Source organism: Pseudonaja textilis, chromosome 13 (assembly GCF_049901715.1).
Source record: "Pseudonaja textilis isolate UNSWEBS1 chromosome 13, rPseTex1.2, whole genome shotgun sequence".
NCBI lineage: Eukaryota > Metazoa > Chordata > Lepidosauria > Squamata > Elapidae > Pseudonaja > Pseudonaja textilis.
This window is the reverse complement of record NC_142002.1, coordinates 14,748,297-14,771,159: the sequence shown is the minus strand read 5'-3', so window position 1 is coordinate 14,771,159 and position 22,863 is coordinate 14,748,297. Positions and strand designations below refer to the sequence as shown.

General features: G+C 43.2%; 1 protein-coding gene across 1 annotated transcript in view; it reads right to left on the bottom strand.

Annotated features, from left to right (window-relative positions):
• The window catches only part of DMXL2 (Dmx like 2), an 81,435-nt gene extending 62,292 nt beyond the window's left edge, over window positions 1–19,143 (bottom strand). Inside the window, 6 exon segments of the mRNA XM_087941888.1 lie at window positions 78–144; window positions 1,539–1,701; window positions 2,807–2,885; window positions 4,830–4,901; window positions 5,160–5,282; window positions 18,774–19,143. Of these exon segments, the coding sequence (XP_087798014.1) occupies window positions 78–144; window positions 1,539–1,701; window positions 2,807–2,885; window positions 4,830–4,901; window positions 5,160–5,282; window positions 18,774–18,860 (591 nt within the window). The 5' untranslated portion in view covers window positions 18,861–19,143.
• Between the last annotated feature and the right edge of the window lie 3,720 nt (window positions 19,144–22,863).

Here is a 22,863-nt window from a genome sequence, read left to right as displayed (position 1 = left end):
AATTAATATACTTCAGAATCCGACTGATTGAAAACAGGAATAAATCTTTTTTTTTTAAAAAAAAAAAAGCTCTTTACCTTCCCAGCTGTTGCAAAATATTCGCCATCCAGCGACCACTCCATCAAGTGGACAGAAACTGCCGTCCTAAAGAACAACCAAAAAGGCAATTCTCAACTACAAAGGCTATCGCTGTTTCAAATCGCTATTGCTATAAATATTGCAAAGCTTTACAATGTCAAGGTAGGTTATCCATGTCAGGCTGTTGTCATGGACACTCAAAATCTTGTTATCCACACAGAATTAATTGCTGCCCAACATGATGCATTTTTTAAAAAACTAATTACATCGCCAAAGTTGAATATAGCCTAAATCTTTTTGGGTGGCTCGGTAGAATAGTTACAGTGCCTTTGTTCCTTTGGCAATTTGGACACCTTGTCAGTCAAACAGTACTGAGAGATCTGTACGAAGCTACACCTAACTGTGCTTTATTTAACAAACTAAGATTAAATATACAATTGGGGCCAAGTTCTCCATGGTTTAGCAGTCTGAAAAGGAGCACTACTGACTTCTTTTTTTGTTTAATCAAGTACCTTTTCTTCCCTCTTAAAAAGCAAACAGCTGACATAAAAACCCCAAGAAGCCAGGCATAGCTTCTCCTCCCTCCTTTTCCCCCACTAAAACAGAGTCTCTTAAAACTTATGGCTCCCAACTCTTTGCTGGGAAGGTTGGAGTTCCTCACAAACTCTAGTTTTAACAGGACTGGAAATAGCAATAGCACTTAGACTCATATACCTCTCCATAGTTCTTTACAGCACTTTCTGAGCGGTTTACAGAGTCGGCACATTGTCCACAACAATCTGGCTCTTCTCTTCATTTTACTGACCTCGGAAGGATGGGAAGGCCGAGTCAACCTCGAGCCAGTCAGGATCGAACTGCTGGCAGTCGGCAGAGTTAACCTGCAATACTGCATTCTAACCACTGCGCCACCACGGCTCATGGATAGAGAAGTTCCTGCAGCGTGTTTGAACTTTTTGGCTTTCTGAAGAAGCTGAGGTTTTTAAAATAGCCTCGTTCTGGAAGAAAACCCTTTGCAATTTGAAATGCACTGGGAAATGGTTGCTGAGGTAATTCCTCGTCAGGAGAATGAGCGCATACAGGGCGACGTAGTGAGAGTAGTGAAAAATAACACACACACAGCACACAAATACACTGTACAGTAAATGTAGGTTTTTACTTCCAATAAAGCAAATTCCAAAATAAGTATTCCAAGTCATTCACAGGTAAAGCAGTCGGTTTTCAGTTCAGAGATAATCCAAGTATCAAAGTCCAGTATCAGAAACAGTTCAGGAACAGACTTATATCAACGATCAGTAACAGTCGTTAGGAGGAACGGCAACACTTCCTATCAATGTTTTTTTACTATCCTGAACTGGGTTTTTTTAGCAACAAATCTGGAATCCCATCTGGATGACTGGATCGCTAGTAAGCTAAAGACACAAATGTTTCCTGAAGCTAATTGCTGTTTTTGTTTTCCTTACCTGCACTGCCAGATGCATTTCCAATCATTTAGAACAGGGTGGATTTTCTCATCTTTGACCCCGAGGTTGGGGTCTTCTCCTTCCTCGTCTTCTTCTTCCAACACATCCTTGGCAGGAGGAGCCCACAGCTGCAAATTATCTGTTGCAGTGAGCAAGCGATTCCCTAGGAGCAAAGAACATTTTAAAGACAACAGTCAGCTTCTACAACAGCCTGCTTATCTGATATAGCTTGGGATAATATGGGAGGAAAAAAAATATACTGGGAAAAAAATAAATACATTTCCACAGAGAAAATAATTCTACTAACACAGGAAGTGGTTTGGTTATCGTTGTTTGCAATATTACTTAATACATTCCCGTTGGTAGCTCCGAAGTGCTTCCAAGTGGAAAGCTGGTGACATCACCGTTGCCCTGGGGGTACCCACTGGGGGCTCCTTTCACGTCCCCATTTAGCTTCCCTTGAACTGGTACCTATCCATCTACTCACAGTCACTCACTTTCGAATTGCTGGGTTGGCAGGAGCTGGAGCGAGTGACAGGAGCTCCCCCCGTCCCGCAGGATCAACCGTGTCTCAAACATGAGCTTGACAATTGTCAGGCCAATGTACTAACCACGTGAGCCTCCCCTGTTCATTGTTCTCAAAGAAAATCAGCAACACAGTAGTTTCTCTATGAAACTTGGTGCTTCCTCCAAACCGGCCTCCATGTGAATATTTGAGGTGTGGTTTGTGCATTGCCGGAAGTGGAAAAAGTTGTCTCCCCAAAAGAGGAAATGACTCTTGGTGTTTCAAATATGGTCTCACTCAAAATAGCCTGTGCTTCTGAGCTTTTATGCTTGCAATTCCTGGCTCACATTAAGAGGTCTCTATATGGCACCCTCAAATTAATTTGAGGCTCCAGAAAAGCTACCATATGTGTACAGCCCTTCGTGGATCACAGTCTACTTTGTTAACAGTACAAGGTGGATAGTATAATTAATGGATTAGTCTCACGATTGTATCAAGCCCCAAAACATATACATAATGGAGTCCTGAATGAGCTTTTGACTCTTATTGTCTTCTACACTATGGGAATCAAAATATTTTCCCCTAAAGGTGACACCCTAGATCAAGGGTCTCCAACCTTGGCAACTTTAAGACTTGTGAACTTCAACTCCCAGAGTTCCTCAGCCAGAAAAGTCTTCAAGTTGCCAAGGTTGGAGACCCCTGCCCTAGATTAACTCTACACTTCTACACACCTGGAGACGTGACCGCATTCACACCTCGTTACCTTGAGGATCCCATGCCAAGTTGAAGGTCATGGAAGTGAGGAAAAATTGTCCAGTTTTCTGCCATTGACACTTGAGTTGCTGTGAGACAAGGGCAAAAATTAATCATCGGAGAGAACGAATGATATCAGACGTCATTCCTTTTTTTTTTGGACTAAATTTGGTGGATAGAATGAAGCAATCACACTGTTGGCCAAGAGAACGCTTCAGTGCTAATAATGGATGCCAACCACATCTGCAAATTAAGCACCTTTGGAAATGGAACGCAATCACAGCTCTGAGATTTTTTAAAAAAAACAAGCCGAAAAAAACATGTCTACACTCCTGCTGTTCTCCATGAATAGCTAATTCTTAATACATCAAGAAAAAGGCGGAGAAAATTAGCTCGATGCCCCATTGCTTAATTAGGAGGAGTGAAATTAAAGATTTGCATAGAAAAGTCATACGCAGAGAGAAAAGAGACACATTCCTGGGCACAAAAAAGATGATTACAAGAATATTACCTTTAAGGACAGGCATTCTCTTCATTGTAGAGAAGTTACGGTAAGAATGCCCACATAAAATTGTTTCTGGTTGCAAATTTTATTATATCCTGGTTTTGTAAGGTTCTGTGATTAGAGTGGGAAAAACCTACCCATTTATCTATCTATTCAATGTTCAGCGTTTTTTGATAGTGTTGCAATGACCTGTTGAATAAAATCTCATAGGCTATTATGTTACCCAAAGTAATGTAGACTGATCAATGGCGTGACTTAATCAATGATGATTATGACCCTAACAACATGGAGAAATCTTTAGCGCTCATCTTAGATCAGATGGATCAGTTTCACAAACATTCTGGGTCTGGAGCAATAGCCAGGTGGAAGTTCTAATACCTCCTTACTCCAGACTTCTCATGTCTCTAGACCTTTTACTACAGCCAACTTCACTTGGCAGCTGACATGTCGTAATGGAGCTTTCACAGCTCATGCGCTGAAGTTCAACTTTCGTAAGGGATTATGACCAAAGGCTCAAGGGAGTGAAAGTCCAATGCATCTTCCTAGAGGTTGTAACAGCCACGCAATGTAGGTATGCAGTAATCCTCATTTAACGATGGCAATTGGGACGGGAATGTCCATTGCTAAGCAACAATCATAGAGTACAATGTCACCTGATTGTGCCACTTAATGACAGCAGTTCCTGTTGCCATTATTAAACAAATCCTGCACCTTTGTTAAGCATGATGTCACATAGTGATGATTTGCAACTTCCTGCTAGCCTCCTCACTGCTTATTGCAAACTGGCAATGAAGGCCACAAATGATGAGGGATGCTATGATATACAGTACTTTCAAGTTGGTTGCTAAGCACCCAGATCATGGTCACATGATCACAGAGATACTGCAACAGCTGCCAATCAGTGGAATCAACCGTCAGTACTTTGTAGTTTCAGATGGTCACTGAATAAGTATTCATTAAATGAAAACTACCTGTAATAGCAATAGCACTTATATATTGCTTTACAGCCCTCTCTAAGCAGTTTACAGAGTCAGCCTCTTGCCCCCAACAAGCTGGGTCCTCATTTTACCGACCTTGGATTGATGGAAGGATGAGTCAACCTTTGAGCTTGGTGAGATTCGAACTGCCAAATTGCAGGCAGCCAGCAGTCAGCAGAAGTAGCTTGCAGTACTGCATTCTAACCACTGCGCCACTGTGGCTCATGACCCTTTATTCTGCTTCTTCCCACCTGTTTTCCCTTCTACTTCTCAGCTTTGCTTCCAAACCAGCATGTGAGATGGTTTTAGATTTTATATAAGGTCCTGGTTGGAAAGAAAGTATCGGGGAAGTTGGAGAAAAAAATTCGGAAGCAGGTCAACTCAAATATGCACTTAGGATCTTGAAAGTATTACTTTTCAGACCAAAAAAAAGCTAAGCATAAGAGCTGGCTGCGAAATATGTAGTTCTAATCTTAAAAACAACATTGGGAAAGAAATAATCCATGAGCAGCGGAAGGTAAAAAGGACAACGGAAACCACATAATACTTACACAATTTCTCTTATGAGAATTTACCCCCAGGGGCTCAAAAATACACACAGTGTTTCCATAAGACGCAGCAATCTGAGGAGGGAAGAAAAAGCAAAAAGCGAATCTGCATTTAAACCCACAATATATGACACTGAGGAAAAGAAAAGAAAGAAGAAAGCATCTCTCAATATTTTTCTAACAATCCTACCACCAACGAGCGATTCAACCCAGAAATGAATTATCTTCTTTTTAAACAGGGTGGAACTTTCGCTGCAAGCTTCAACCTTGACATTTAAAAACAGGACTGCTTTTTAACAGCACGACAACACCTCAAGATTTCAAATCTCTTACCCTGCCTTGCTGGGAACATTCCACACAGCTGACCTGGATGTTTCCATGCTTAGCACCAGGAATAATTTGCACGCATTCGAAGTCGTTGGCCAAGATGACAATATCGCACCCAGAGCCATAAGCCTACAAGAAATGTACAAAAGGAAGAGAGAAAGAAACTTCTTGTCTATATTTGCTTGAAAAAGACCTGGTGAGAAGGGCATAAATTTAATTTAGTTCCTTGTAAGGCTCTTAAATATTAGATGCACAAAGAATAGGCAAAGGTAAAGGTTCCCCTCACACATACGTGCTAGTCTTTTCCAGCTCTAGTGGGCACCAGTGCTCATCTCCATTACAAAACTGAAGAGCCAGCGCTGTCCGAAGACGTCTCCGTGGTCATATGGCCAGCGTGACTAAACACTGAAGGCGCACAGAACGCTGTTACCTTCCCACCAAAGTGGTCCCTATTTTCCAACTTGCATTTTTAAACATGTTTTTGAACTGCTAGGTTGGCAGAAGCTGGGACAACGAACGGGAGCTCACTCCGTTACGCGGCGCTAGGGATTCGAACCGCCGAACTGCCGACCTTTCTGATTGACAAGCTCAGCATCTTAGCCACCGAGCCAATGTTTCCCTGCACCAAGAATGCTGTTGCTTTAATACACCTCCAGGGTTTGTAAAACGCAACCTGTTTTTTTTTTAATAACGCAACCTCTGCTAAGAATATTGTACTATAAGGGATTAAAAATGTTTAACTCTATTGTTCTTCTTAAACTTCACTCAACGCTTCTAATGCCTGTTCTATGACCCCTTTTGAGTCAAAGGGGCTGCTATTCCTTGGCAGAACCAGCGAAGTAAATCAGCAAAAATTAAGCCCAATGTATTTTTTTTTTTTTCCTTCCTTACATTGAATTGTGTCTAATTCTTGGAGACTGCATAAGTTCCTGTAATATTCTGGGTGAGGTTTTTCAGAAGTGTTGCCATTGCCTCCTTCCTAGGGCTGAGAGAAAGTGACTGGCTCAAGGTCACCCATCTGACTTTGTGCCCATGGTAGGACTACAACTCACAATCTCCTGGTTTCTTGCCTGATGCCTTAACCACTATACCAATCTGATTTCCTAGGTCCGACTTACCCCAGCGCTTTTAAGACAGAACGAGACTGATTTATGATATCTGATTAAGTAATTTCCATGCAGACTCTATAGAGGCAGGCATCTTTGTCCACAGAAGAGGTCGTAAAAGACTACAATACCCACAATCCTTTGCTATCAGCCACGTTGACAGGCATTAAAATCAAAACGTCTGGACTATGCAACTGTTTGCCTAGCCTTGAACTGCAAGCAATGTCATTTTTCAGGCCGAAAACATTCTGCTTCTGTTGACAATTTTCTGGCTTGCCTATTCTGAGTTATTATCAACATGGTCCTTATCTGCAGAGGGTATTTTAAAGAGTGGGTCTGGTTATATTTAAGCCACGCTACAGAAGAAGCAGGGGAAAAAAAAGATAGAATAGAATAGAATAGAATAGAATAGAATAGAATAGAATAGAATAGAATAGAATAGAACAGAACAGAACAGAATAGGAATAGGAATAGGAATAGAATAGAATAACAGAGTTGGAAGGGACCTTGGAGGTCTTCTAGTCCAACCCCTTGCTTGGGCAGGAAACCCTATACCATTTCAGACAAATGGTTATCCAACCTCTTCTTAAAAACTTCCAGTGTTGGAGCATTCATAACTTCTGGATGCAAGTTGTTCCACTAATTGGAACTGTTACTGTTGTAACTCAGAAAATTTCTCCTTAGTTCTAGATTGTTTCTCTCCTTGATTAGTCTCCACCCGTTGCTTCTTGTCCTGCCTTTAAGGTGCTTTGGAGAATAGCTTGACTCCCTCTTCTCTGTGGAAGCCCTGAGACATTGGGATGCTGCTATCATGTCAACCCTCTTCACTAGACTAGACGTACCCAGTCCCTGCAACCATTCTTCATATGTTTTAGTCCCCAGTCCCCTCATCATCTTTGTTGCTCTTCTCTGCACCCTTTCTAGAGTCTCAACATCTCTCTTACATCGTGGTGACCAAAACTGAATATTTGCTAATGCCGGCTAAGCTTCTAACCATTAAAACTGAATCAAAACAAATATAATCTTCTGGACTTTAATGCTGTACAGTAAGTTAGAAAAGCAATACTTGTTGATTGCACCTTAAGGGCAACCGGGTTTGGGAATTATAGCCTTTAATACATTTTGCATTGTATGCAAAGGCAATTAAAAAAAAAAGAGTTTAAAAAAAATCAAAACATTTGCATAGTTGCAGGAAGTTCTAAGGATTCGTGAAACATCACGTTCGTTCTTCCTACTCTGTTCAGGTTCTTTGCATTTTAATAGCAAGACCGCTAATATATTTTGGTTCATAGGCAGAGGAGGTAGGAAAAGAAACTTAAAGGTGTTTGGAAAAGAACAGAAGCAGCGAAGAAAACCAAGTTCTGTTCCTGCAACCCTCACAATACCAGTAGGCAGTGACTGCAGACCGCAAACAGCTTTGCAGAAGCCCAAAGTACAAAGCCTCGTAACCACCCACGCAGATTTAGTGCCAGTTGAAAAATGAGATGGAATTTGCAAGCTGCCAGAAAAAGCAGAATGACTTGCAGGATCTTCAGAGGCAGCGGGAAAATAAATGACATTTTGCAAAAAGCTTGGGGAACAAAAACCTCCCCTATTCAAGGATGGAGACTGCTCCACATTTAGTAAAAGGTACAGTTGGGCCCCCGATTAAAATAATGACCGATGACCTACGTCCTTGCACTTACAACCGTTTGCACCCTCCCCGTGGCCACGTGATTAAAATTGGTGTCTGGTGACCTAGAATACTGCATCCAGTTTTTGGTCACCACTCTATTAAAAAAAGAGGCTGAGACTCTAGAAAAAGTGCAGAGAAGAGCAACCAGGATGACTAGGGGGCTGGAGGTTAAAACATACGATGAACGGTTGCAGGAACTTGGCCTGGTTAGTCTAGTGAAGAAAAGGACCAGGGGAGACATGAGATCAGTGCCCCAATACTTGAAGAGTTGGCACAGAGAGGAAGGGGTATTAAGGTATTTTCCAAGGCATCTGAGAGCCAGACAAGGAATAATGAATAGAAACTGAACAAGGAGAGATTCAACCTGGAAATAAGGAGAAACTTTCTGACAGTGAGAACATGGAACAGAAATTGCCTTCAGAAGTTGTGGGAGCTTCATCACTGGAAGCTTTCAAGAAAAGACTGGATTGCCATCTATCAGAAATGGTGTAGGGTCTCCTGCTTGGGCGGGTGGTGGTGGACTATATGACCTTTCCAGGGTCACAAGGTCCTTTCCAACTCTGTTAATCTAAAGACCTTCCCAGCCAGCTTCTAACAAGCAAAGTCGGGGGCGGGGGAAGCCAGATTTGCTAAATGACCGCGTGATTCACTTAATGACTGGGTCGACTTCTTTAATGACTGCAGCAAAAAAGGTTGTACTAGCAGGTGGAACTCACTTAACAAGTGCCTCGCTTAGCAACGGAAGTTCTGATCCCAATTATAGTCATTGGGTTGAGGACTTTCTTGAGCTGACGTTCTTGAGCTGAGCTCAACTCCTGGGGTTCCGTGACCACAATCAGTTTTTTTTTACGGGTGGCATTATAGAGGTGATGTACTGTTGCATTTTCCTGGGATGTTTTTATGACTGCACAGAATAAGTTGCAACCTTCCCAGCTGGCCTTCCAGTCATATATTGTATAGGTTTAGCCTTTCAGGGTCAACTAACATTGGCTTTCCACTACCAATTGCTATGACTGTGCTTTCTCTTAAAGAATAGAATAGGGAATAAGAATAGAATAAAGAATTAGAGTAGAGTAGAGTAGAGTAGAATAGAGTAGAGAATAAGAATAGAATAAGGAATCAGACTAGAGTAGAGTAGAATAGGGAATAAGAATAGAATAAGGAATTAGAGTAGAGTAGAGTAGAGAATAAGAATAGAATAAGGAATCAGACTAGAGTAGAGTAGAATAGGGAATAAGAATAGAATAAGGAATAAGAGTAGAGTAGAGTAGAGAATAAGAATAGAATAAGGAATAAGAGTAGAGTAGAGAATAAGAATAGAATAAGGAATTAGAGTAGAGTAGAGTAAAGAATAGAATAAGGAATCAGACTAGAGTAGAGTAGAATAGGGAATAAGAATAGAATAAGGAATAAGAGTAGAGTAGAGTAGAATAGAATATAATTCCTTATTGGCCAAGTGTGATTGGGTACACAAGGAATTTGTCTTTGGTGCATAAGCTCTTAGTGTACATAAAAATACATTCATCAAGAATCCTAAGATACAACACTTAGTGATAGTCACAGGATACTAAATAAGCAATCAAAATCACACTAGGAAACTAAATAAACAATATAAATCATAAAGGTACAAGCAACAAGGTTATAGTCATAAGTAGGAGGAGATACAGTAGGTAATACGAAAGATGAGAAGAATAATAGTAATAGTCTTAATAAATAGTTTGACACTGTTGTGGGAATTATCTGTTTAGCAGAGTGATGGCCTGTGGGGGTGAAGAAAAAGTAAATGTGTCTTTGAATTGGATTGGACTCCCAGTGTCTCACACCTGTGCAGTTTTCCTGGCCACAACACTGAAATGAATTGTTTTCTGCTGGGAAGTTTCAATTCCCCAGTCTAAACTGCATCACGGATAGTAGCTATAAATAAAATATGAGGCCCCCAAGGACACCACGTCTTAAATAATACAGACACCAGATCCTCTCTTGACCCCGACACAAGTTAAGACTTCTTCAGAGGTTTCTCAGATGCCAAACACATCGATGTTCCAAAGCATTGTTGCTATCGTTTTCAATACGAAAGATACTTTTTCTTCCGTTGTTTCTATTCTTGCTGATGGTGTACGCTACTTTTTGTAAACAATCCCAGAGTGACTTGTAGGATTCAAGGCAGAGAATAGATATTACGCAACCGACAAAATTATAATGCCGATAAACCTCAGTTGGAAGCAAATACCATTGCAAGTGATCCCTAGCTGTCTTCAAACAGTTGAGAAAATAACACTCACACCCAAATCACTTCACAAAGCAGGGCATTGACTTGGCAGCTCATGTACACCTGGAGTGTCATGCCCCTGTCAGAGTCTGAATCCGAGGAGGAAGACGAACAGCTGACAGGGAGTGGGAGTGTGGCTCCGTTGGCTGTGGAAGAGGCTGGGCAGAGCAGTGGAGATTCAGAACAAAGGAGAGGGAGTTCAAAGGAAGCCCCAGGCCTGCCCACCCACCCCCTCTTCATCCTAGGGCATGCAGGGAGGAACGCAGAAGAGAGCAACGTGGGTTGCATGGCTTATGGGGGAGGAAAGGGCCCTGATTCCCTTCATTAGCCACACCTGGGAATGAAAGTTTATAAGAACTGAATGCTGACTGCAGCAGCTGCTGGGAGCAGATGTGACTTGATCTTGTGTTGTCGTTGCTTATCTGTGTTCCTGGTGTCTTCCCAACCATATGAGTTTTGCCATGCCTTCATGTCTAGAATTCTTGCTCCTGCTCTGCCAAACTAATGACTTCAGTTTGGCTTGACTGGACTTAGAAGTTACAGTTTGTGTTGACCATGTTTTGGACTTAATTCTTCGCAGTCAAAGGCTGGTCCTGGGAGAGTTTTTCTCCAGCCAGAAAGTAACCTGGACATTGGGGGCAAAGTTGGTGCTAATAAAGGGACTCCTACTGATTATCTGCTGTGTTGCCTCCAGGTCATCAGATATTCCCGTGATGGTGAACCTATGGCACTCGTGCCACAGGTGGCACGCAGAGCCATTTGTGCCAGTGCACAAGCTGCAGGCAAACTTACCTCACTGAGCATGCGCATGCATCACAGCTAATTTTTGGCTAATTTGAGGCCTTTTTCAGCCTCCCAAAGTCTTGAGGAAGGCTTCTGCAGGCCGAAAACTAGGCCCATTTCATCACTTCCTGTTTTTTCTGAAAATACCGGACATGACAAAATGGGGCTAACTTTCGGCCTGCAGAAGCCTTCCTCAAGCCTTTGGGAGGCCGAAAAAGGCCTCAAACCAGCCGAAAATCAGCTGTGAGGTGCAGTGCAGGTAAGGGGACAGCGGGGGTGGGTGGGAATTACGCGCACATGTGTAGGGGCGTGGGGGGGCTCACATTGCTTTCTGGGTGCTGGCACACAAGTGCGAGTGTGCGAGTGTGCAAGCGTGCGCACAATTTTTGGCACAGGAGCCTAAAAAGGTTAGCCACCACTGACATAGACCAAGGTGTATGGGCAACTGGTGTCTATTTCTGCCCCTGCTTTCCATCATCTCTGGGTTCACAAAGGAATGGCGGTTAGAATAGATGGAGTGGACTGGGTGTCCCCAACTAGATCTGAGGCAAGTACAGGTGGCCCTCGACATATGACCACAGCTGAGCCCCAAATTTCTTGCCACAGTCGTTAAGTGAATCAGTCACCCGGTTGTTAAGTGAATCTGGCTTTCCCATTGGCTTTGCTTGTCAGAAGGTCACAAAAGGGGACCATAGCCCAGGAAGCTGCAACTGTCATAAGTATGAACCAGGTGCCAAGCGTCTGGATTTTGATCACGTGACCATGGGGATGCTACAAAGGGCGTAACTCTGAAAAATGGTCATAAGTCACTTTTTTTCAATGCCATTGTAACTTTGGACAGTCACTAAGTGAACTGTTGTAAGTTGAGGACTACCTGTACAAAGAAGAACCTAGAACAGGAGTCTTCAAACTTGACAGCTTTAAGACTTATGGACTTCAACTCCTGGAATTCCTCCTCCAGTCATGTTAGCTCAGGAATTCTGGGAGTTGCAGACCACAAATCTTAAACTTGCCAGGTTTGAAGACCCTTGCTGTATTCTGTCTGTCTGTCTGTCTGTCTGTCTGTCTGTCTGTCTGTCTATCTATCTATCTATCTATCTATCTATCTATCTATCTATCTATCTATCCATCTATCCTATCCTATCCTATCCTATCCTATCCTATCCTATCCTATCCTATCCTATCCTATCTCTTTCTCTGTCTATTCTACCTCTCTTTATCTATCTACCTACCCTCCCTATTCTATTCTATTCTATTCTATTCTATTCTATTCTATTCTATTCTATTCTATTCTACTCTACTCTACTCTACTCTACTCTATCTCTCTTTATCTCTTTCTCTATCTATCTATTCCAAACTTGACAGCTTTAAGGCTTGTGGACTTCAACTCCCAGAATTCCTCCTCCAGTCATGTTAGCTCAGGAATTCTGGGATTTGAAGTCCACAAGTTTTAAACTTGTCAAATTTGAAGACCCTTGACCTAGAAAATAAGAAAACTAAAGCTTACAAGAAACAAAGAAAACAAGAAAAGAAAGTTAACAGGAGTTTAGCTGCTGACTTCCCTTAAGGTCTTTCTACTGTTTCTTTAGTTGCCATGGGTTTAATTATTCAGATATTCCAGGATTGCGCCCAGACTAGTTTTCAAAGAACTTGCATGACTTCTGAAGTTCATCATCAATTTTCATGCAAATTAGGCTGTGTTACGGAACCATCCCTTCCGGTTTTGAGTGGCACTTTGTTGGCCAGATCCAAATTCAATGACTGTGCAGACTTTATATGCAAATATGAACTTGCTTCTCCAAAGAACTAGATCATCAGGTGTTTTCAACGAAACATGTTCCTAGAGATATCATCAACCGTATGTAGGGTTCAAACAAGTCTCACAAGTTTGGAACTACTGTTCTGGCAGCAGTGTGGGAAATAGAGCCAGTTTAATTTGGTAGTTAAGGCACCAGGCTAGAAACTGGGAGTTCTAGTCCCACCTTAAGATATGAAAAACCGGCTGGATGACCTTGGGCTGGTCACTCTCTCTGAGTCCAACTCACCTGAAGGGGTTTGTTGGGGTGGGGAGAATAGGAGGAGGAAGGAATATTAGGTATGGTCATTGTCTTGATAAAGATGGGATACAAAATATTGAAAAACAAAACAAAACATGATTTCATTTTGCAAATGATCTGACTTATATGCTTGCATCAGCTGTACTCAGGGGTGGGATTCAAAATTTTTAACAACTGGTTATGTGGGTGTGGCTTAGGTGGTGGGCGTGGCTTGGTGGTCATGTGACTGGGGTGGACATGGCTTGGTGGTCATGTTATTGGCTGAGCATGGCTAACTTAATATCACTCATATCGAGGCATGCATCTCCTCGCCTGGCCTCTCATGACTGTGGGGATGCTGCAACAGTCGTAAGTGTGAAAAATAGTCATAAGTCACTTTTTTCAGTGCCATTGTAACTTTAAATGGTCACTCCACACAAGCAAGGTACCAGCAAAGGAGGGGATAAAAACCCTAGAGAGGTTCCTGAGACAGGAAGTCTAGTCCTGCCAAGAATGTAATAAGGGTTAAGAAAGAGACAGTTTCTGTAAGCAACTCCAGAATGTTTCCTTCCTGCCTTCCTTACAGGATTAGCCCTGTAATTTCTTCTAACAACCGGTTCTCCGAACTGCTTAGAATGTTAACAACCGGTTCTAGTGAATAGGTGCGAACTGGTAGAATCACCCCTGGCTGTACTACCACATTGCTATTTGTGCAGTGATGTAATTTTGGCTGTCGTTCTGATGTCACTCTGGCTTATGACAAACACCTGGGCATTAAAATAAATACATTTGTAGATCATGGGGCTTAATGCTAGGTCATCATTGATGGAACGGATGTCCACCATCTTTAGAAGAAACTAAGTTGAGTACCACGTGTGCCCTACATCTCTTATTTTAATACCTTGTGCATTCTGACCTTTAGCCCAGTGTAAAATTTAAACATCTAGGACCTGCAGCTTCAGTAGCATCAGAAGACCCAATTTCTGTTGCTAGAAATGGCGTGCTGCACAGAAATAATAATTGCTATCAAACCCAAGAAAGCAAATAAAATAAAAATAGTATTACTGAAAGAGAACAGTCACCCAAAGACTTTAATCAACAGCATTATCCTTTCTGGTTCAACGGATTATATCGGTGTCATAATTAGCTTTACACTTTCTGACCAACCAAGACCTCACACCACTTCCTGTTCTTTAGCCAAGATGTCTCATGAACCTATGACACTGAGGCTAAGAATAAGAGATGAGACGCAGTTGATGTCTCATCATTCCCAGCTCCTGGCCGGCTGTTCGCAAATCGTCATCCCATCCACCATCTGGAGCTGCAATAGAGCCTACCCATTTTGATCTGATAAAAATGTGGGAAAGCATTCATGCCAGCAAGGGAGGAAAAAAAAAGAGAGAGAGAGAGGGAGAAGGAGAAAGAGAGAGAGAGGAGAGAGAGAGAACTACCAGCATCTACACAATGCTGTTCATTTATATTATGAACTGGACAGTGGTGGGATTCAAAATTGTTTACTACCGGTTCTGTGGGCATGGCTTGATAGGTGTGGCTTGGTGGCCATGGCAGGGGAAGGTAAAATCTACTGTAAAATCTCTGCTCCCAACCCACTCCAGAGAGAAGGCTATTGCAAAATCCCCATTCCCTCCCCACCCCACTAACCTACTTTTCAGCTTCGTTCTCCTGTGCAGGGCAAGCAAAGAAGACCCAGCCAATCAGTTGGGACTCAATGGGAGGCAGAGAATAGATGGGATTGGCGGGGCCAGTCAGAGGTGGTATTTGCCGGTTCTGTGAACTACTCAAAATTTCCTCTACCGGTCCTCCAGAACCGGTCAGAACCTGCTGAAGACCACCTCTGGAACTGGAGCTGAAGGTCCCTGCATTAGAAGAGATGACATCGGCTGGCACAAGTGGCCAAGGAATGTCCAACTTGGTAGTGACCTCCAGTATCTTTAGAAGTCAAGAGAACTGCATAGCAGCAAAAAAAAAAAAAAGGGGGGGAGAAGGAATTTGTGATTTGTTTCTCTTCTGTCTCCAAGAGTATGGCCGTGGCTTTGATGAATGACTCTTAAAGACATTGCTCTCCTGAAATCCTAAAAAGATGAATCAACAGGGACTCAGGTTGACTTAGCGATGAAAACTATATTCTGCATAGTTTGGACAACTAGTAGTAGAGACTTTCTACATCAAGATAGTCCTGTTTCACCCTTTGAGGTTGTGTTTCTCAACTCCCAGAATTCACCAACTCCTGGAATTCTCAGGCTGGTTGGTGAATTCTGGGAGTTGAAGTCCACATCTCTTAAACTTCCTGAAATCGAAAAACACTATTCTAAAAGCTGCTCTTGGTGGTATAACTCTACAAATTGGTAAATACTTAGAAGCCAAGCTTGTTGGGAAGTTGTTCAGAGTGGGTTTTGCCTTCCTTTTCATTTCATTTTTTAGAAAGGAATATTAATATCCCATTTTATACCACACAGAAACAGCTTATCCACAATCAAGGAAAAGAGGCCTTTGAGATGTTCGCAACCAAATAGCTTCATTAGGAAAGAGGCCAAAATCTTTTTATAGAATCAGAATTAAGCCGTTTCTTCAATAAATAAGTGAAATCCTTCCTATTCTCCTAGATCCTGTTATTAAATGAAGGGTCAGAAGTACACATTTGATTATTTCTCAGATACACTCTTTTCTTCTACAAGCAAAAAGCTCTCAGACCAACTCAGAATAAAAACTCAAGTAAACACCACAGAGACTAAAACAAAACAAGGCTGCATTTTAGGCGAGATTTAAAAGCGACAGAATGTTACTGCAGTTAGGAAAACACCTTTATATTTTGATGTATGTGGATGCACGTTATCTTTTCCCACTTTTAAAAATATAAACGTTATTAAAAGTTTTAAAGAGATCATAAAGATCAATGCGAACTAACACAGGGTGAAAAAAACAAAAGAAAAGAAAAACACAAATGTGCAGAAATAAAAACGTAAACAGAAAGAAGAACCTTCTGATTTTCTTTGCAGCAAATATAAATGAAATTTAAAAAGTTATCTCTATGATTGCAAGAAAGCTTCACTTTCTTCTAATTGTCAATTTTTCCTTCCTAATCATCAAAACCACAACAGTATTTTTGTTCTGTTATGTGCAAAATATCTATAAAAGGTTTCCAGACAGTCATAACTGTAAATATTGCCTTCTCTCTAATCAAGGAAGCCAAGTTAACCATCTCAGCAAGGTCCTTCACCTTCACCTACCATTTCTCTATTGTGAGTAATGTGACACTTTTAAATATATAATAATCTTGCCCCAGTTATAACTTTTTCCAGTCGAACTCAACCTGTCTCGACCTGTCTCTGTATCATCTTGGCAATAAGACAGAAGTGGTCTGCCATTTGGCTAAATTTGTTTTTTTCTTTTTCAATCTAGCTACAGCCATGGATTTTTCATGTGGTCCCCATTCAAACACCAACCAAGGCTGAACCTACTTAGCATTGAAAACAATCAAGGCTGGCTAGGTGTCATAACCATCTAGCACAGGGGTCTTCAAACTCGACAGCTTTAAGACTTGGGGACTTCAACTCCCAGAATTCCTCCTCCAGTCATGTTAACTCAGGAATTCTGGGAGTTGAAGTCCACAAGTCTTAAACTTGCCAAGTTTGAAGACCCTTGATCTAGCACATGTGTCTTAGGATCCTTGTTGCATTAGAAACACATACAGAGAAGGCCTTGTAACTTAACATCTCTGAATCAGGGAATCCAATCGAGTTTGGTCTCATGGTTAAGGCACCAGGCTAGAAAGTGGGAGACTGTGAATTCTAGTCCCACCTTAGGCACGAAAGCCAACTGGGTGAGTTTGGGTCCATCACCAGGAGATGGTGAGTTTTAGTCCTGCCTTAGGCATGAAAACTGGTTGGGTGACTTTGGGCCAATCACCAGGAGGCAGTGAGTTCTAGTCCCACCTTAGCCATGAAAGCCAGGTGGGTGACCCTGGGCCCATCACCAGCAGATGGTGAGTTCTAGTCCCACCTTAAGACAGGAAAGCCAGCTGGGTGACTTTGGCACATACATTCTCTCTCGGTCCAAGCCACCTTGGGGTTGGGTTGCTGCTGAAGATAGGAAGAAGAAGATGTATTGGGTATGTTCACTGCTTTGAGTTGTTGGGAAAAAGTAATAAGGGCAGAATACAAGCTAACAAAACAACCAAATAAATAAACCTAGCACTATCTGGTTTCTGCTCTTATTAGCCTCAATGCCTCTTGGCCAATAGGTTTTGAAAACTGGAAATCCTGCCTTATCTGCTCTATGCAAATTTGGCCCACAAAGAAGTGTTCACCAGGACTCCTTTTCAATCTACAGGTATATTTACCTTTCCTTATCTAAAGATAGTGATTCCTGTTTGGGGAGAAAGATCACAAGACACGCATAGCATCAGCAGCCACTCTCTCTAGGGCTGAGACCCGTTCGGCCTTGTCTTTTCAAAACTACCATGTCCAGATATCCGAAGGAGTGGAGTGTACTTTTTGGCATTTGATAACTTATTTTATTTTATTTATTGAGTCAAGCGGTTATAAGATAAGAGGTATAAGTATAAACATAGTCATGAATACATGAAATGGATACATATAAGAAAAATAAAAAGAAACAATAGGACAGGGATGGTAGTAGGCACGTTGGTGCGCTTATGAACAGACCTCTTAGGAAAGGGGTGAGGTCCATAGTAGACAGTCTAAGGTTAAAGTTTTTGGGGTTTAGGGAAGAAACCACAGAGTCAGGTAGAGCTGGGAGAGAATATGACTTTTGTCAACACTTTTGCCACCTTCCCAAATTATTCCACCTTTTCCCTGAGTAGCAGTAGAGCAAACGCCTTTCTCCGATCACCCCATTTCCTCCCCCTGCCCCCCAAATCCACACAACACACAAAAGCACACTCAGGGTAAATCTCTTGGGATGGGAAAAAAATTTAACCACGTTTTCTGTAGAGCCAATAATGTGTTATTTACAAATACAGCAGCATGCATTTTCTCTCTTGCCCCCAACATATGAAGGTGTGTATACACACACACACACCCTGTTTGCACAGCCTCACTTCTCCCACCTAAATACACATCCATGTACAATTTTCCTCTTGCATACCCCATACTAACATCCCCTGATCTGCAAGTAAAGGGAAAGTGGCCTATTCATCCACAGAAGGCCAATTTTCGGACAGACGAGGGACTTATTTTTTTTCTTTTGACAATTTACTTGACTCGAACACGAAGACTCCGGGGGTGCACACATCTTGACACAGTGGCACCCAGGGAGGCGCGCACCTTCAATCTCCGTACGCAGGCAACATTGCACCCCCCCACGCCTGCGCAGATGCCCACGGAGGGGTGCGTTGGCCGTACCGTGTACTCCTCCGTGTGTCCCGGGAAAGGGAGGGGAGAGGAGGCGAAGTAAAGCTGGTCCAGCACCTCCCGAGCTTCCCCTCCCTCTCCCCACCCCCTCACCCCCCAACTCCCGAATGATGATGCTGTTGGTGCTGCTTGGTGCAAAACGCTGCCCGGCCCTGGAGCGCAGCCTTGCAGGGAAAGCCTGGCGCGGCGCTCTCGCCAAGCGGGCAGCGAAAGAGCCCCCTCAATTCCCCTCCCCTCCAAGCGATTCATCGGTTAATCATCAATCTCTTGGCCCCCTCTCCCCTCCTCCTCCTCCTCTTCCTCCTGGGGGCCTCGGGATTGCCGGCTGGCCTCGCCTCTTCCCTCCCCGCGCCCTTACCGTGAACGGGGTGTCATCGACGCTGCCCACCGAGTAGCAGTTGTCGCCCGGGTTGACGGCTCCGGTGAGCACCTGGTGCAGATGCATCACGCCCGGCCTCGCTGGCCAGCCAGCCAGCCAGCCAGGCAGCAGCCGGGCAGGGCTCCCTGGCTTGCTCCGCTCCTCCTGTGCGCAAAGAGAGAGGGGGAGAGAGAGAGAGGAGGAGGAGGAGGAGGAGGAGGAAGGGAGGGCTACGACCCGGCCAGGCCCGCCTGCCTTTCAGATCTCGCCCCGCCACCCCAGGAAGGAAGCAGCAGCAGTAACAGCAGCGGAGAAGGGAAGCCTCTTTGCAGGCAAGGCAGGCGGGCGAGCTGGCCAGCGGCCCGGCGCGCGCTCTCGTGGAAGCAGCAGCAACAGCAGCAGCAGCAGCGGAGGCGGAGAAGAAGAAGAAGAAGAAGGAGAAGACGGGGAGCGCGCGGCGCGCGAGGGAAGCCCGGGAGGAGGGCGAGGGCAAAGCGCGCCCCCGCGCGCCCTCCTGCCAGCCCTCCCTGGGAAAACCCTCTCGGGGTCGCGCGCGGGAAGGAGATCAAAGCGGCCGCCCGCCCGCCGCCGGAAGGTTGGGCGGAAAAGAATTAAAGGAATGAAAGGAATGGAAGAAGGGGGAGAGAGGAGAGAAACTGCGCTTAACTCTCCTCTCCTTCTCTCTGTTTCTATCTATCATCTGTCTGTCTATCTGTCTGTCTGATCGCTGTTGTACGTCTATTTTTATCCCTTCCTCTCTCGCTTTATTTTTGTTTTGTCAAGCAAGGTATAAGTATAAACACGGTTATGGATACATATAAGAAAAATCATGAGGACAGTCCGTCCATTTTTTTTTTTTTTGGTTTCGTTTTGCAAAGGCTTTCCTGCCCTTTCTGTCCTTACACCTCTAACTGACCCACAAACCAAAAGACAATTGCACAAAACCCAACAGGAAGTAGCCCAGCCATGAAAAAAGAGAATTAATCTGGTGAGCCAAACTAATCTGGGTAAAGCTTAACCATATATTTATTCAGTTATCTCCAAATGATTCAACGCTGCTGATCAATGACAACAGCACACCCAGACGTTATTGTGCTCCCTTTGGAAGGGCTGGACTTTTGGAGCTTTTCTTTTCTTGCTTCAGAGTAAACCCCAGGGCAGTGTTTCTCAACACTGGCTGCTTTAAGATAGGTGGACTTCAACTCCCAGAATCCCTGAGCAAAACTTACGGAAGTCCGCCATCTTGAAGCTGCCAAGGATGCTGGCTGGGGAATTCTGGAAGTCGAGGTCCACCTATCTCAAAGCGGCCAAGTTGGGAAATTTTGCCCTAAAGTAGGAGGTGGGTGGAGCATTGTGCTCACCAATTTGAGTTATTTATAAAAGCAATAACAGTGGGATAAAAATAAATAAACTTTCATGGTTTCATTTTGCAAATGATCTGACTTAGTAGCCATGCTAATACAATATTTTTGTGTGCGACAACACAAATAATATCACCGGTTGTCATTTTGATGTCATTATGGCTTGTGACAAGGACTTGGGCTTCGTAGTTTGCTTTGCTTCTTTGCTGTTTATTTCTTCTTCTTCTTGTGCCATATCCATCATCGGATGTTGGCAGTCATGTTGGCGATCCTGTTTTTATCAACAGCCACATGAAAAAGTGCTGCTGAGTTTAGTCCAAACCAGTCCCTTAGATTTTGAAGCCATTAAGTTCTTCTTCCCCTTCTACCTTTGTGGTTTGTTTATTTAATGGGCAACAATGAGCTGAGGTCACAGAACACACTAAGGCAGGGAAGGCAGCCTGCAGCTTCCAGTTCTTGGAGGCCTTTTTGAGCTTGGCTGATGAAAATGGAAGTGACCGTTTCCTATCTTCTTTTGAGGTAGAAACAGATGAACACTGTCATTCAAATCCTAAATAACACAAGGTTCAAAGAAAATCAACAGTGTAAGCATTATTATTATTATTTTTGCATCTTGCCCACTACAACGATCTGGGTCTTTATTTTACCAACCTCAGAAGGATAGAAGGCTGAGTCAACTTGGAGCCCCATCAGGATCAAACTCTGGGCTGCGAGCAGAATTTTCCTGCAATGCTGCACTTTAACCTCTACCTCAGTGGTCTCCAAGAATTCTGGGAGTTGAAGTACACAAGCAGGGGTGGGATTCTACCAGTTTGTACCTATTTGCTAGAACTGGTTGTTAACATTCTAAGCAGTTCAGAGAACCGGTTGTTAGAAGAAATTACTGGCCTAATCCTGTAAGGAAGGCAGGAAGGAAACATTCTGGTGTTGCTTACAGAAACTGTCTCTCCGTTAACCCTTATTACATTTTTGGCAGGACTAGACTTCCTGTCTCAGGAACTTCTCTGGAGTTTTTTCCCCCTCCTTTACTGGTACTTTGTGTGGAATGACCATTCAAAGTTATAATGGCACTGAAAAAAGTGACTTATGACCATTTTTCACACTTACGACTGTTGCAGCATCCCCACAGTCATGAGAGGCCAGGCGAGGAAATGCATGCCTCAATGTGAGTGATATTGAGTTGGCCACGCCCAGCCAGTCACATGACCACCAAGCCATGTCCACCCAGTCACATGACCTTCAAACCATGCCCACCACCTAAGCCACACCCACAGAACCAGTTGTTAAAAAATTTGAATCCCACCCCTGTCCACAAGTCTTAAAGCTGCCAAGTTTGGAGACCTCTGCACTACAACAACAGTATGGAACAAAAAAGAGATTTATGCAGGAGTGGGATTCAAACGGTGTTACTACTGGTTTGGTGATTACGTTTTGCATGTGCTTGCGCTCTTCATGCACACACGTGCCAGTTGTGTGCTGCATGCGTGTGTAATAGACCTTAAACTGTGCTGCCTGGAAAGCTGATAAGTGCTGCGCATGGGTGCACAGCATTTGAAAAGGCTCTTTTTTCCTGCTTTTTCAACCTCAGCTGTGCTGCACAAAGCAGCTGAGGTTGAAAAAGCGGGAAATAAAGGAGAGGTAAGAGCCCAGGCAGGCAGGTGGGCCAAACAGCAGCAAACACAGAACCGGTTCGGTATCTGCTGCTCTTCAGAGTTGCCGGCTCTATAGAACCGGGCAGAACTGGTAGTATCCCATCCCTGGATTTATGACTAGTTCTTGAGCTTACAACAGACCCAGTGTCCTCGTGATCACATGATTGAAATTCGGGCGCTTGGCAACCAGCATGTATTTACAACGGCTGCAGCCTCCTGGGGTCACGTGATCACCATTTGTGACCTTCCAGGCTGGGTCAATGGGAGAAACTGGATTCACTGAAAGACCATGGCAATAAAAGGTAATAGTAATGTAGAATAGAGTAGAGTAGAGTAGAGTAGAATAGAATAGAATAGAATAGAGAATAAGAAATAAGGAATAAAAATGTAATGGAATAAGAATGGAATAAGAATGGAATGGAATGGAATAGAATAGGGAATAAGGAATAAGAAATAACAATGGAGTAGAGTGGAGTGGAATGGAATCGAATAGAATAGAATTAGAAGAGAAGAGAAGAGAAGAGAAGAGAAGAGAAGAGAAGAGAAGAGAAGAGAAGAGAGAATAAGAATGGAGTGGAGTGGAATCAAATAGAATAGAACTAGAATAGAATAGAGAATAAGGAATAAGGAATAAAGAATAAGGAATAAAAATGTAATGGAATAAGAATGGAATAAGAATGGAATGGAATGGAATAGAATAGGGAATAGGGAATAAGGAATAAGAAATAACAATGGAGTGGAATGGAATGGAATGGAATGGAATGGAATGGAATGGAATAGAATAGAATAGAATAGAATAGAATAGAATAGAATAGAATAGAATAGAATGAGCTGGAAGGGACCTTGGAGGTCTTCTAGTCCAGCCTACTGCTCAAGCAGGAGACCCTGTACCATCTCAGACAAGGGACTGTCCAGTCTCTTCTTAAAAACCACCAGTGATGCCCACAATTTCTGAAGACAAGCCATTCTGCTGGTTAATTGTCCTCCCTGTTAGGGAGTTTCTCTTTAATTCCAGGTTGCTCCTGTCCTTGACTAGTTTCCAACCTTGTCCTGCCCTCTGGGGCTTTGGAAAATAAT